Source organism: Carassius gibelio, chromosome B4 (assembly GCF_023724105.1).
Source record: "Carassius gibelio isolate Cgi1373 ecotype wild population from Czech Republic chromosome B4, carGib1.2-hapl.c, whole genome shotgun sequence".
NCBI classification, from domain to species: domain Eukaryota; kingdom Metazoa; phylum Chordata; class Actinopteri; order Cypriniformes; family Cyprinidae; genus Carassius; species Carassius gibelio.
In genome coordinates this window covers 27,854,082-27,869,300 of record NC_068399.1, presented here as the reverse complement: position 1 = coordinate 27,869,300, position 15,219 = coordinate 27,854,082, and the positions used below count along the sequence as shown (strand labels likewise).

At 37.6% G+C, this 15,219-nt stretch overlaps 2 protein-coding genes across 3 annotated transcripts in view; both read left to right on the top strand.

Moving 5' to 3' along the window:
* Nucleotides 1-15,219, top strand: part of LOC127956226 (beta/gamma crystallin domain-containing protein 1-like) — a 77,929-nt gene that overhangs the window by 18,792 nt on the left and 43,918 nt on the right. The window lies entirely within an intron of this gene.
* On the top strand, nucleotides 1,050-11,462 carry LOC127956246 (single-minded homolog 1-A-like). Of its 2 annotated transcripts, none has more exons than XM_052554072.1 (12): nucleotides 1,050-1,241; nucleotides 1,449-1,684; nucleotides 4,371-4,468; nucleotides 4,718-4,807; nucleotides 4,880-4,988; nucleotides 5,714-5,799; nucleotides 5,881-6,056; nucleotides 6,137-6,243; nucleotides 7,302-7,449; nucleotides 8,284-8,398; nucleotides 8,614-8,809; nucleotides 9,788-11,462. In XM_052554072.1, exons 2-12 carry the CDS (start codon nucleotides 1,510-1,512, stop codon nucleotides 10,117-10,119), a joined length of 1,632 nt encoding a protein of 543 aa, XP_052410032.1. In that variant the 5' UTR covers nucleotides 1,050-1,241; nucleotides 1,449-1,509; the 3' UTR covers nucleotides 10,120-11,462. The 2 variants fall into 2 exon arrangements, with proteins under 2 accessions (XP_052410032.1, XP_052410031.1); XM_052554071.1 differs by having other exon boundaries at nucleotides 1,051-1,241; nucleotides 8,611-8,809.

The window sequence follows — 15,219 nt, the reverse complement described above, 5'->3', positions numbered from 1 at the left end:
ATTATTATTACAAAACAATTTTAACTAGACCTTTATATAATAGCTCATGTTTGCATACATTACCTTTTAACGTATAGGATTTGTTATTTAAATAAACTAGTTTAAATGCCAATTAAGATAAAATAAAGATGATAGCCAAAATAAATAAATAGCATATTATAATGATAGTGTTATGTTCATAAATGCTGCATGATTATTTATTTATTTATTTGTTTGTCAGGTTATAGCCTATTGTTTCCAAAAATATCGCAATCATTTCCTGCATGTGAAAACAGCTCTGAGGTTCAGGAAAATAGGAAATAAAAAGCTGGCTGTTTTCTTGTGAAGGTGAAAGGCTTGTGTTGGTGATAAACAGATCCTGTGAGGTCAAAGTGTGTCAGCGCGCGCGTGATCTGGAGCTGATGACGATGATTTCTCTCTCTCTCTCTCTCTCTCTCTCTCTCAGGAATCACTTCTACAGCCTTAAACAGAAAACCCACAATCTCCTTCAAATAGCCAAATCCCGATTTTAAGAATCTCTTTCTTCTCCTCGGTTTTCTTTATGAATTATTTGTTTCGATTGTATCGTAATCTATCAATCCTCCTAAACTGGCCAAATACATAAGCATCAAATATCTATGAAATGTATAAATGTCTGTTAAAAAGACTTTTCTTTTTTTAAATGAACGCATTTAATGCACCGTGATTGTGTTGTGTTTTAAATTGTTGTCCACGCAAATTCTTCCCGATTTGATGAAAGTGCGAATCAATAGCTTGAGTTATGTTTCGATTTGTGTTTTTATCTACAGTACACGCAGACATTGACTCCGGTGTGCGTCTGACACGCAGTGTGTAGGATCAGGGCTGTGGAGAGGATGCGTGTCATATGCACGAGAAAACTGTGTAAACACGTCCAACACGTGCGCATCATTTACATGCAACAACAAAAAGTTGATTTCTGCGCATCAGTAGCACGTTCTGCTGTTTATATTTGACGTACTATTTATACGCATTGTCACACACGCACACACACACACACACACACACACACCTTCAGAATCTCGAATCCTCCCACTGAGCCCCGGTTTCCACGAGACTCTCTGTCCAATGAGCGCGTGAGTGACGGTAAGACCGGACAGCACGAGACCGTTTCAGTACCTGCTGATGTGCTCACGCATAGAATAGAATAGAATAGAATAGAATAGAATAGAGAATGAGCGGTCTGCGAATATCGTGGAACTCGTGCTCCTGAACAAAAGGTGGTGAGTAGCTGGAATGTTAAGATGTTTTCGTGAGTTTCGTTGTGAAATGTTAATAAAAATAAATTCTGTTATGTTTTATTATAATGACATAATTATAGGACATATGAGGTCAGTATGTGTTAGTTTGGGCACAGTTTAACTCTACGCATTATTGAGCAGGCTGATGATTCTTTATTCCTGAAGTTCTCCTGCATGTGTGTTCGGCAGCGGCCTGCACGGGTCAGATGTCCCGGATCTCCGTCTGGATCTGAGCTCGGTGACCGGAGCGATGAAGGAGAAGTCTAAGACGGCGGCGAGGACGCGGCGCGAGAAGGAGAACAGCGAGTTTTACGCGCTCGCCAGAATGTTGCCGTTACCGTCGGCCATCACGTCTCAGCTGGACAAAGCGTCCATCATCCGACTGACCAGCAGCTACCTGAAGATGCGACTGGTGCTCCCTCCAGGTCAGACGCTCGCTCGCGCGCTGATGCGTCATAATATACTATAATAACAGAAAAACACAAACCGCGCAGAACTTCACTGCATCGACCTAAATACACTGCTCCATGGACTAAAGCGGGTAGACATTTATTTTAACACCGCGAAAGTTACAACTACAAAAAAAAAAAAAAAAAACACATTACAGTGCCTAATTTTATGCCGTATATTGAAAAATAAAAAATAACATTAACGAAAATTCAAAAGATCCCATATTACTATATGTAATTCATATATGTTTTCTAAAAATTGTATTCTACTATTTTCATGCATTTAATATCGACAAATGATTTTTTGGCTATTATATCCTAAAGCTGTGTTTAAACGATGCGCTGTGCAAATCAACAGAAAAAATATATAATATACAATTATAACTCTACAGGACTATTTACAGGATCATTTATTTCGTATGTTATATTGACTTGACTTTTTAGCAAAGAAATAATGGTTCAGGTTCCTGTTGATTCACTTGAATTATTGGCCGCGTGCCGTGTGTTTTAGAGGGGGATAAATAACAGCTGTCCTCTACACTCTTAATACAGGAAGGGTTTTCATAGTCATCGAGGGCGAATAACCTTTAACATCCGTGGAACCCTTCAAAGGCACAAAATATTCTTTAAAGTAAAAATAAAAGGGGGGGGGGGGGGGGGTTAAAATGTTCAAAATGGCTCTTTTAAAAACTGTTCACTGAAACGATCTTTTGGTTCTTCTGTTGTAAAAAAAAAACCCGTTTGGAACCTTTATTTTTAAGAATGTAGGCTACTTTTTTTTTTTCTTTTTTTTTTCGAAACGAGAAAAAAAAAAACATTTGGATCCTAAAAAGATTTCCAAGTGACATTGTTTTTAAGAGTGTGAGAATCACTGACTGTGAACGATAGATAGATAGATAGATAGATAGATAGATAGATAGATAGATAGATAGATAGATAGATAGATAGATAGATAGATAGATAGATAGATAGATGGAAAAGGCAATGTTTTTGTGACAGAGATTGGGTTGCTCTGAGGGTCACGCGCGTGACTGCGCACCCGCCGCACTCATTAGACCGGGAGCGCGCACCGCGAGCACGAGTCACTTAAGATCAGATGAATTTCTAATTGATGCGGTTTCTTTCTTCTTCTTCTTTAAACGAGCTGAACCGTCTGAGAGAAGCATGCTTTACATTAATCACGCGCTTCAATCAGAGCAGAAATCCGTGTTCATCGTCTCATGATGTTTACAAACCCGAGGAGAATACATGTTTGATTCGAGAAAATCAGATTATCAGCCGAATAATAATAATATTACAATTAACAAATCAACCTTTTAACGACTCGTGTAAACTTCACGTAGTTTCCTGCTTTATTCGCGTATAATTTATTTTGTCAATCTAGTGACAACAATGGAAACGTTGCCTTTTCACTTATTTTACATTTATTATAATTTACTTTAAATATGGAATATGAAGAAAAAAAATCCAGTAGGTCTAATATTTTTAATGATAAGTCTAATAATATTAATAATTATTAATTGTTAGTTGCAAATTAATATACGGTAGGCCGATAATGTAGGCTATTATAATAAATGTAATAATTATAAACTTCAATGTAAGCATTATGCGAGTTAAAAACAAAACAGAATAATTGTTTACATTTGGTCGTTCAGTCTCCATATGATCCGAATCACCGCAATCTGCGAACAATTCCACTGATGGATCAACTCAGAGCCCAGGTGTGTGTGAGTGTGTGTGTGTGTGTGTGTGTGTGTGTGTGTGTGTGTGTGTGTGTGTGAGTGTGTGTGTGTGTGTGTGTGTGTGTGTAGCCTGCAGGGTCAGTTTGACGTGAACATGTTTATTCATCTTATGAATAAAACAATGCCTTGCATTCGACTAGTTTAAAGCAGTGTAAGGAACTGTATTTTTAAGCCTGTGTATTTCTGTGAGAGGTAAATGTAGAATAAAGTTATTCATGTGTGTGAAGTGTGTGTGTGAAGTGTGTGTGTGTGTGTGTGTGTGTGTTCAGATCTCCCTTATTTACTTTTCTGAGCGACTGTTTGTTCACGAGCTTAGATTCACTCACAACATCGATTTGATGACTCTCTCTCACACACACACACACACACACACACACACACACACACACACACACACACACACACACACACACACACACAGAGAGAGACATAATATAAAAAATATGTATGTAATAATATACAAATCTTTTATAAAACGATTATTATAATATTAATAACAATTATAGTAATAATTATAATTATAATACTATAAAATTACTATCAAAATAGACTTGTTGTTTATATTATTATTATAACTATCTTTATGATAAATTTATAATGACAAATGTGGACTATTAAGCAGTTTTCCACTTTGCGTATATTACACACCTTAAAAGTGTTCTTGTTTTTTAAATAAATAAATACATTTATAATTGATAAACTTTAATAAATAATAATAATAATTACTGTTGTGGTAGTTGCTGTTATTATTATATATTATAAATTGTTTTTGTTTATAATATAATATAAAAAATTGTTGTTATAAACTATAATTGTGTATAGTGTATATTGGTAAGGAGTATTATAATATTAACATTCGCTTAGTATATTGATCACATATTGATGTGTGTGTGCGTGTGTGTGTGTGTGTGTGTGTGTAGGTTTGGGGGAGGTTTGGGGTCGAAGCAGATCTTTAGAAAACACAAACATTGAGCTCGGATCTCATTTACTGCAGGTAATAATCAGCAAGATGCTCCAGGTAATATGAACACTTTATTATTATTATTATTATTATTATTATTATTATTATTATTATTATTATTATTATTATTATTATCTTTGGCTTGTGTTCATTCAGAAATATATCAGAGGACACTGTGAAGTTAATGATTCATTTCCATGCAAATGCATTAGATCTGATTGGAAGATGATTAACGAAGCATGTTTGCAGATTGTCTCGGCGTTGGTTGTGTCTGTGGTGATCTGTCTGATGTTCTGTGATCTGCAGACGTTAGACGGCTTTATATTCGTGGTGGCTTGCGATGGGAAGATCATGTACATCTCAGAGACGGCGTCGGTTCACCTGGGTCTTTCACAGGTGAAGAACTGACTAACATCTGTGTTTGTGCTGGTGTTCCTCCAGTGCAATCACACAGCTGCTTTCACACAGGTAGAGCTGACCGGGAACAGTATTTATGAGTACGTCCATCCGGCGGATCACGACGAGATGAGCGCGGTCCTGACGCCGCAGCCCTCGCTCCACACACAGCTCATCCACGGTGAGACCACACCAACATCTACACCTCTTTCAGACGATTCTCATGTGTTTCTACTGTAGGCGGAGAAAAATCACACAATTAGGACTGTTTTTGGCAACAAAAAACTCAAATGGAATTCTAAACTTTAATGCAAAATATATAAAAATTATTATATAGAGAGAGAGGGAGAGAGAGATAAAAATTTATAAAATCATATATATATAATATATATATAATTTTAATCTAAAATCTATTCCTATCTTTTTTAATCTAAAATCTGCTTTAAAATTTTTGTAAATAAAACAAACATTACTGTAATATATTTCCAAGTTATATTTTTAGTCTTTAAACTATTTATTTTCATTGTGACTTTTCACAAAAAAAGTGCAAAAACATTTACAACTAAATTATGAAAAAAAATATGATTGAATATTATCTAGAATTTGTATATATGCAAATATTATTTTGAAGTTTGCTGTACAAGAATTATGTATATTATTATACACTAAAACATTAAGACAAATAGAAAAATACAATTATATCTTATTTATATAACACAATAATTATAGTAGTCATTCTGTCAAAATTCCACGCTTTCACCAATTTTTCTCCAAAACTCAAATTTTCCAAAAATTATTTCAATGCCAATTTTTTAATTTTTAATTTTTATCTCAGAAAAATATGACTAAATGAGAATCATTTCATGCATATAATCCCGACTGATGTCTGCGATGTGAATTTTGCAGAGCATGAAGCAGAGCGCTCGTTCTTCTTGAGAATGAAGTGTGTTTTGGCCAAACGTAACGCCGGGCTGACGAGCGGAGGATATAAGGTACACACACACACACACACACATGGACGAACACCGCGTCATCTGACGGACACTAACAGAGCGTGACCTTTGACCCCACAGGTCATCCACTGCAGTGGCTATCTGAAGACGTCTGCGCTGGACTGCTATCAGAACGTGGGTCTGGTGGCGGTGGGACACACTTTACCTCCCAGCGCCGTCACCGAGATCAAGCTTCACAGCAACATGTTCATGTTCAGAGCCAGCCTAGACATGAAGCTCATCTTCCTCGACTCCAGGTGAGCGGCGGAGAGAGATATGACACATACATGCAATAAATAAACTAAATAAAACACGACTGCTGTTCTGTGCCTCTAAGGGTTTCAGAGCTGACAGGATATGAGCCACAGGACCTGATTGAGAAGACCCTGTATCATCACGTGCACAGCTGTGACAGCTTTCACCTGCGCTGCTCTCATCACCTCTGTGAGTCCAAATCACATCGAAATACATCCTAAAGAGAGGAATCCAAAGACATGGATCTTTATATGTGATGTGTTATGTGTGAGCATTAGGATTTTAAAATCAACTCCGAACCTGGATCCTTACTGCAGAATTTAGCACACATTGCAGTGTGTTGAGTGTAGTTATAGAAAGCCCAGCAAGAAGTGTATTACAGTAGTCAATTCGGGAGAATACGAAAGTATAAATAAGCCTTTCACTAACAGATAGCTAGAAAAATAATGGGCCTAAAATTGAACCCTGGGGAACACCTGTAATTTTGTGATTGTAAGAGATTGTGTTCGACTATCAAAAGCGGCACTAAGATCAAGAAGAAGAACTAGAATCGGAGGCTACAGGAAAATATATTTTATTGTATTAATTATTATAAGTTTGTATATTAATTAATTAATCAATTAATAAAACAATTATTAATAATATATGTTTTTATAATTTTATAAAAAATTATATTATTATTATTTTTATTTTTTTGCCAATAGCAATGTTAAAAAGTATTATTTGGATATATATAATTTATTTATATAGATATGTTAATGTTAATTTCATTAATAGATTTAAAAGCTGTATCTGTTAATATAATTTAATGGATGCAAGCTGACATGGACTAACAATCAACAGTTTTATTGTTATTAACTAATGTTAGCAAACATTAACTAGATAAAAACGTTTGTCAAGTACTGCAACATACATACATAAATATTATGTCTTTACATATTTAACACAGGCACATACACACACACACACACACACACATGCAAACATACACACACACACCAATACACACACTCAAACGCCCAATCAAACACACACACGCACACACACTCAAACACACACACACACACACACACACATTTACTATCCTTTTTTTGTCTAATTTTGTCAGATTTTGTTTTGTTTTGTCATTTTAAACAGTCATAATGAAATGTATGTTCCACTCTTTCTGAGCCCTACAAATGTTTCATAAATCAATATGATTTCAGCAGAATCAGTTTGATGTGTAATGTGTGTCTGTGTCTCTGCAGTGCTGGTCAAAGGTCAGGTGACCACTAAATATTACCGCTTCCTGTCCAAACACGGCGGCTGGGTTTGGGTGCAGAGTTACGCCACCATCGTTCACAATATTCGCTCGTCTCGTCCACACTGCATCGTCAGCGTCAACTACGTCCTCACGTGAGTCACGCCAACATCTCCCTCTCAAACACGCCTCACGATGGAATAAAGAACACACACACACAGGTCAAACCCAGGTCGTCTGAAACACAATACATACGGCTGTCAGACACGGTGAAAACATGCGTCTGGTAACACAAGCCTGTCAGGTGTACATTCAAGATCAGAGTTCAGTTCAGACGAGACACAGCTGTGAAATCAGAAATCAGACACATTGCACAAGCTTTGCTTTGAGTCACAGGACTCCTGTCGCTTTAAGAAAACACCTTACACATTCACTGCCCACTTCTGACCCGCTGAAACAGTCATAACTTCATATTTGTCACCTGAGACCGTACTGTGTCTGATCAGTCACTTGTGCTGAAAGAGTGTGTGAGAGATATGAGGAAGAGGCTGAATGTATTTTACAGAGACTAATCTAACTAATGCATGTAAAAAATATTAAATAATAAACAATAAATAATAATTCAGGACAATAAACATACATAGGAGACAGAAATCTTTTTGGCTTGAACACAAGGTTTGGGGGCGGGGCCAATGTTCTAACTGCGTTAAAATATTTTAATTGTGTTAAGTTAATGCAGCCCTATATATGATGTGTATTTTGATCATTTTCATTTTTTTGGCATTTTTAAACAGATCTGGATGCAAAAGTTGTTAAAAGTGTACTTTTTATATATATATATATATATATATATATATATATATATATATATATATATATATATATAAATTAATAACGTGCAAAAAAAAAAAAAAATGTTTGCACTTTTTTGAAGTGTTTTTGGGCGAGCTCCAGCAGTGTATGTTGAGTGTAATCATGTGTGTGTTCAGGGACACGGAGTACAGAGGCCTGGCGCTGTCTCTGGAGCAGCTCAAGCCCAGCAAACCTGCGTTCCCTTACCCTAACCAGACCCCAGCCAAGAGCCGCGCTTCTCCGTACTCTCAGGTATCAGTCAGAAGAAATCATCTCAGTCACAGACGCACTCAAAGCCCTAATGCACTTTACAGATGCATGATGTATAAAATGCATATTTTCGATGTTTCACTGACTCACTATATTATCATCGCTGGTTCATTTTGTATGTATGTATTTATTTATGTATACACCAAGGCTGCATTTATTTTTTCTCTCTTCACTTCCTGTTTTGTGTTTTTTAGCAGTTTCCGTTCTTCCAGCCCGAGCGCTCAGATTCCGATCGCGACAGCCAATGGGACGGCAGCCCTCTGACAGACTCCGCCTCTCCGCAGCGACTGGACACGTGTGCTCAAACACACACACACACACACGCCTCACACACACAGAGAGAGGGATGGTGGGACGCCACTAAAGGAACTCCACACGTCCATCAAACTCACGGTGAGTCAGAAACATTTCTGATTATTATCAGTACTGAAAACAGTTTGTGTTTCTCTGGAAACTGTGATGTACATCCATTCTTAAATTTGGAATCATTTAAATATATACATCTGGGAAAAGTCTCTTCTGCTCACCAAGGTTGCATTTATTTAATCAAAAAATACATTGAAATATGATTCCAGTTAAAAACGAGTTATTTTCTATTCTAATATATTTAAAAATCTTATTTATTTATGTGATCAAAACTGTATTTTATTTTTTTATTTTTATTTTTTACTATAATAATATAATACAAAAATTTCCAGGATTCACAGATCAGTAAAAAGTTCAAACAGCATTTATCTGAAATATAAATCTTTTGTGACATTATACATTTCTTCAATGGCACTTTTGATGGTTTTAATACTTCCTTGATGAATAAAAGTATTTTAGAAATTTTTTTGTTTAAGAAAAAACACAACAACAAGATTTCTTAATTCATTAAAAATGAAAGTGTTTAAATAGTTTTGTTGCTGAAGTCATGAAGTACATAAGTGTTTTCAAAAGTATCATTCTTTTATTCACAACTTTAATTTGTGAAGCCGTGAGTTACAGTGAATTTATAACAGCTAGTGTGTGTTGTTAAGTTATTCCATATATACGCAGTAAGGTTTCACAAAATAAATCAGAGCAAATAAAGTATAATGATGATATTAATAACAACAGTATTCTTCCACCTAACAATGAAGCTCCTCAGAGTCAGTTGTGTTTGCAACACAGTGGTTGCCGAGCAACACACAAACGTAAACAAAGGTGTTTGTTACTTTGTAGCATCAGTCAGCTGTGAACGTGGCTCAGCCAATCAGCATCAAGCACTGGAACTAACCGGTTAATAATAAAAATATCTAGAACTGAACATCTTTAGAGACACAAACACAGGAACTTCAACACGCAGATATTCAGTAAAAACGGCACGGTTTCATGAAATCTCTCCGGCAGCTCACTGGGACGATGAGCGCGTGGCCGGATCTCCAGGCTCCTCGGGCGATTCGAGAGACAGTTCAGGGATTTCCCAGAGCCGGATGGGTGCCAGACCGGAGCCGATTAAAGTGGAGGACGTCTGCATGAGTGACGTCTTCTCGTCCGTCTGCAGAGGACCGCCCCGTCTCGTCCTGCACCGAGACGACAGAGACAAGAGTCCAGCCTCGCTGTCCGCTCTGAGCAGTCCCGGCTCCGACAGACTGTCCCATTACGACGTGAACACACACATGCACTTTCAGACCAGCACCACACACAACGGCACATCGGTCATCATCACCAACGGCAGCTGACCGCAAAACACCTGCTGTTTACCAGCCTGCAGCACTAAACCAGTCAGAAGAGAAGCTGAATAAATCAGCTCTACATTCATGTATGGTTTGGACGATATCTGTCTGAGATGCAACTGTTTGAAAATCTGGAATCTGAGGGAGAAAAAAAATCTAAATATTGAGGAAATCATCTTTAAAGTTGTTCAGATGAAGCTCTTAGCAATGCATATTACTGATCAAACATTAAGTTCTGATATATTTACGGTTGGACATTTATTAAATATCTTCATGGAACATGATCTGTACTTAATATAATGTTTAAGAACGATTGATAATTTTGACCCAAACAATATTCCTGTCTATTGCTCCAAATACCTGTCTGCTTCTGTGCTGCAGGGACACATGTGATAGTGTTCATGTGTTGCTATTTACAAGCACTAGTATCAAAAACACATGTAGGTCAGAATACAACCTTAAAAAGGAAGAAATTATAGTTTGCATGATGAAAATACATTTGTTTTTGCACTGTGGCATTATTTAAGAACCTTTACTTTAATGCAATGTTTTTCAGTTTGTACAGGAATGGCTGTACTGCTTTTAATCAGTTGGTTTTACAGTAGAAGACTGTTTTGCACTGTGGCATTATTATCATATGAATTACCCGCTATCATTATTCCTAACCCTATTTACAGATTCACAGAATGTATTGCTTTTAATTTGTTAACTAAAATAAAATCCATAGTTTTTAATGGATTAAGAATGAACAAAGAAAATAAGGTTTATTGTTTGCTCCGTGGCAATATTTGCATGAGCTGAAAAAAATTTGTTTTGCGTTTCCCCTGAGTCAGTATTTTCATGTCGAACATTTTCACCTTAAATGTCTTTTTTTAAATGCAAAATCAATTAGATTTTGCAGTATTTACAGATTACAGTCTCATTGTTGTGCTGACTTTAATTTGTTGATTTTAATTTTAAATATATATATATGATTTATAGTAATCTAAATAAAATAATACAAGCTAAATGCAAGAAGAAAATCATGTTTGCATTAGTGCACCGCAATATTTTCATGTAAATTCAACCCAATTCTCATTGTTTTGATCCAAAATTAAATATATCTTGTATTATTTGCATTTCATAGTTGCATTGGTTTTATATATAAATCTATTATTTACAGTAATATAAAACAAATGATAACTGAAAAAAATATGAATGCAGAATGCATGAAGAAAACTAATTTTTTATTCAATTCACCCCAAATCTCATTATTCTGATGCAAAATCAATTATACTTTGGCATAATGGTATAATAACAAGGTGCATCACATTAAATTTGATTGTTACAAAATAAGCAGCTACATTTTCTTTGTGCATAATATAATTGTGCATAATATAAATTACTGAGATTATGATTACATTTTATATACAATTAATTTAATAAATCCAAAAATGTGTGTATATTTCGGTGTTTAGAAGTATTTTCTGTCATTTCTGAGAAGAGCTTTGGATTTAATTCATTTTCTTGTACACCGTGTTCTTAAGAAAAGGTTTCACGTCATGCTGCGTCAGTGCTTTGATTTGTGCATGTGTGCAAATGTGACCAGAGGCATTTTTACACACATTAAATGTGTGTGTGTGTGTGTGTGTGTGAGAGAGAGAGAGAGAGCGAGAGAGATTACAGCTCCAAACCTCTACACACACATCTATAGTCTTATTTCTCAAAAGGACAGTAAACAGATAAACACACAGCTCAAAATAATGTGATCAATTAGAATAAAGACACCCAACAAACACATAGCAATGCCCACGACAACCTAGCAACCACTAACACCACCCTAGCAACGAATCAGTGTGTTTTGTATTGGGAAGCTCTAGATATTTAATAACGACTAGTTCAAACATTATCTACATTATGTTATCGTCCAATCAGCTGGCTCTGCCCCTGACATGCTCCGCCCCTTCGCCTGTGTCTGTCTACCCATAACCCCCTGGGGCTTCCATCATCCCGCTGTGTGTGTTGTTGAGTGTCAGTAAGCGTGTTAATGTATTCCAGCTCAGCTCCGTCTCATGGGAAGATTAATAACTAATTACTACAGGTCACTCAACCAGATGGGCCTCCTGTGTGTGTGTGTGTGTGTGTGTGAGAGAGAGAGAGAGAGAGAGAGAGTGTTTGTGTGTGTGTGTGAGAGAGAGAGAGAGAGAGAGTGTGTGTGTGTGTGTCAGGAAGTGATGCAGGTGTGTGTGTGTGTGTGTGTGTCAGGAAGTGATGCAGTGTGTGTGTGTGTGTGTGTGTGTGTGTGTGTGTGTGTGTGTGTGTGTGTGTGTGTGTGTGTATCAGGAAGTGATGCAGGTGTGTGTGTGTGTGTGTGTGTGTGTGTGTGTGTGTGTGTGTGTGTGTGTGTGTATCAGGAAGTGATGCAGGTGTGTGTGTGTGTGTGTGTGTGTGTGTGTGTGTGTGTGTGTGTATCAGGAAGTGATGCAGGTGTGTGTGTGTCAAGTTCAAGTTCACGTCTGCTTTATTGTCATTTCTTCCACATGTATAGTACACACATACAGAGAATCAAAATAGCGTGACTCTCAGACCCCGGTGCAAACAGATAACATTAACATTAAAGCCTAAAAATCTAGATCAAATATAAAATGTAGATACAAATATACAATAAGGGAATGTTAAAAAAAGACATATGATAAAATTAAATATAGTTAAATAAAGCAGCGCAAGGCAAAAGGCAGTTAGAGTGCAAATCAATGAAGTGAACAACAGTGCAGATAAAAGATTATTTAGTGCAAAAACTAAAGTTTATTTAATCTGATTAAAGTGACAAAGGGCTCAAGATTAGTTATATTATTTAACTGACTGATGAGGTAGTGGAATGATGTCAGTTCCATGCTGAATGTGGTAGTGAGCAGACCAATGCTGCACAAAGTGACTGGTGCATGTCATCGTATATTAGTGGGGGGGGGGGGGGGTTCATAGTTCAGTGGTGCCTGGGGCAGAAGGGGGGGGGGGGGGGCAAGTCCGGGAGGGAGTTCAGCTTCCTGACAGCCTGGTGGATGAAGCTGTCCTTCAGTCTGCTGGTCCTGGCCTGGAGACTCCACAGTCTCCTCCCTGATGGCAGCAGGCTGAAGAAGCTGTGTGATGGGTGGGTGGGATCACCTGTGATGTAGAGGGCTTTGCGGGTGAGACGTGTTCCATAAATGTTCTGGAGGAAGGGGAGAGAGACACCAACGATCTTCTCAGCTGCTCCTACTATGCGTTGCAGAGTATTTCGGCAGGATGCGTTGCAGGCGCCATACCACACAGTGATGCAGCTCGACAGGATGCTCTCGATGGTGCCTCTGTAGATGATGGGGGGTGGGGCTCTGGCTCTCCTCAGTTTGCGGAGGAAGTAGAGACGCTGTTGTGATTTCTTGGCCAGTGCTGCGGTGTTTTCAGTCCAGGAGAGGTCCTCTGTGGTGTGCACATACCCAGGAACCTGGTGCTGCTCACTCTCTCCACAGTCGCACCGTTGATGGTCAGAGGAACGTGCTGAGTGTGCTCTCCTGAAGTCTACAGCAATCTCCTTCGTCTTCTCCACATTCAGAGAGAGATTGTTGTCACTGCACCACCCGGCCAGGCGGCTCACCTCACTCCTGTAGTTTGTCTCATCTCTGATGCTAATGAGACCCACCACCATCGTGTCATCTGCAAACTTAATAAAGAGGTTGGAGCGTGTGTGTGTGTATGTGTGTGTGTGTGTGTAAGGAAGTGATGCAGGTGTGTGTCTGTCTGTCTGTCTGTGTGTGTGTGTGTGTGCTCAGGATCTAATTGAGACAGAGAGCGTGGAGCAGAACAACGCATCTGATGAACATTAACCTGATCTCCATGTGAACACTGACCTGATGCCGTATTCCCACCTTAACAGTTAAACAAGTGTGTGTGTGTGTGTGTGTGTGTGTGAGTGTTGCCACCCCCCCCCCCCTTGATTTATGAGCTTTCTGAGTTTTTTGGAAGCTTCAACCTACAGCTGCAGTTCAGATGGTGAAGAACTGAACACACACACACACACACACACACATTAGTTAGTCTTGCACTTGTGTTGTTAAGTGGCTGTTTTGAAACACTGTTAACCCTCTGCAGTCCTGTGAAAGAATGATGTGTTTACTTGAGTCTGGTGAATCTTAAATGAACAACACATTTAACCACACGGTCTGTTGTGTTCTACCATGAGGTTTTCGGGGTTAGGAGAGGGTCAGTTTTGCGCGTGCGTGTGAGAGAGTGAGACAGAACTAGTAAAGGGTTATCAGTTCAGCCTTGTGTGCTTTGTGTTTAACTGAAATACTGCAACATTACACAGTCTGCTAACAAAAATAGATTCTAAAAACATTTTACTGGCACTCCCTTAATTATTTCTGAATCTTCTTTGAATGTTCAAAATGTTTTAAAACATTTTACTAATTTTTTATTTTGGTTGTGCAAAGGTTAAAGGTAAATGTTTTGAAAACATTACGGGAACGTTACTAGTTAAACCTTAAAGTATTACTTGCTCTATAAACCAGTGTGTTTGCAATTATGAATTAAATTAAATTAATAACTAGTTATCAAGCAGCTAAAATAACTAGAGCCTCGCGCATCCGTGTTTGTATGCAATTTAAAATGCTTTATCTTGTTGTTATATACGTTTATAGCTAAAAATGACAACATAGACTTTCTCAATGGTTAAAAAGATATATATATTAAAGAAAAGTCAATGATATTTTCAGGTTTTCGCTAGAAGATGTGTAAATATATGTGTTTAAGCTGCTGGAATGTAACGCACGTGGTTAGAAACTATTCTGCAGCACGTGCTCTGTGTGCATTTACTGTATTTAAATATGACTTTTTAAAACAGAATTACTGATACGGTGCTCAACAAGGAACATCAGTGAGTCTGGAGGGAAATATTACATGAAAATGAATCTGACTGGATTTATCCAAGACAAACAACCCGGTGAAACAGCGCCCTCTGCTGCCGTAGTCTTTACTATACATATACAAGTGTGTGTATATATTTGTATTTATGCATTTAGCAGAGGCTTTTATTGTGCATTCAGGTTATAATTTTATTTATTTATTTATTTATTTATTTTAACCAGTATGTGT

What these genes read in the sequence shown, in the direction of transcription:
- LOC127956246 (XM_052554071.1), top strand. Translation starts at nt 1,510, where the DNA reads ATGAAGGAGAAGTCTAAGACGGCGGCGAGGACGCGGCGCGAGAAGGAG. An exon ending in CCACACACAGCTCATCCACG is followed by an intron (nt 4,989 to 5,713) that starts GTGAGACCACAC and finishes TGAATTTTGCAG; the next exon opens with AGCATGAAGCAGAGCGCTCG. An exon ending in TGACGAGCGGAGGATATAAG is followed by an intron (nt 5,800 to 5,880) that starts GTACACACACAC and finishes TTGACCCCACAG; the next exon opens with GTCATCCACTGCAGTGGCTA.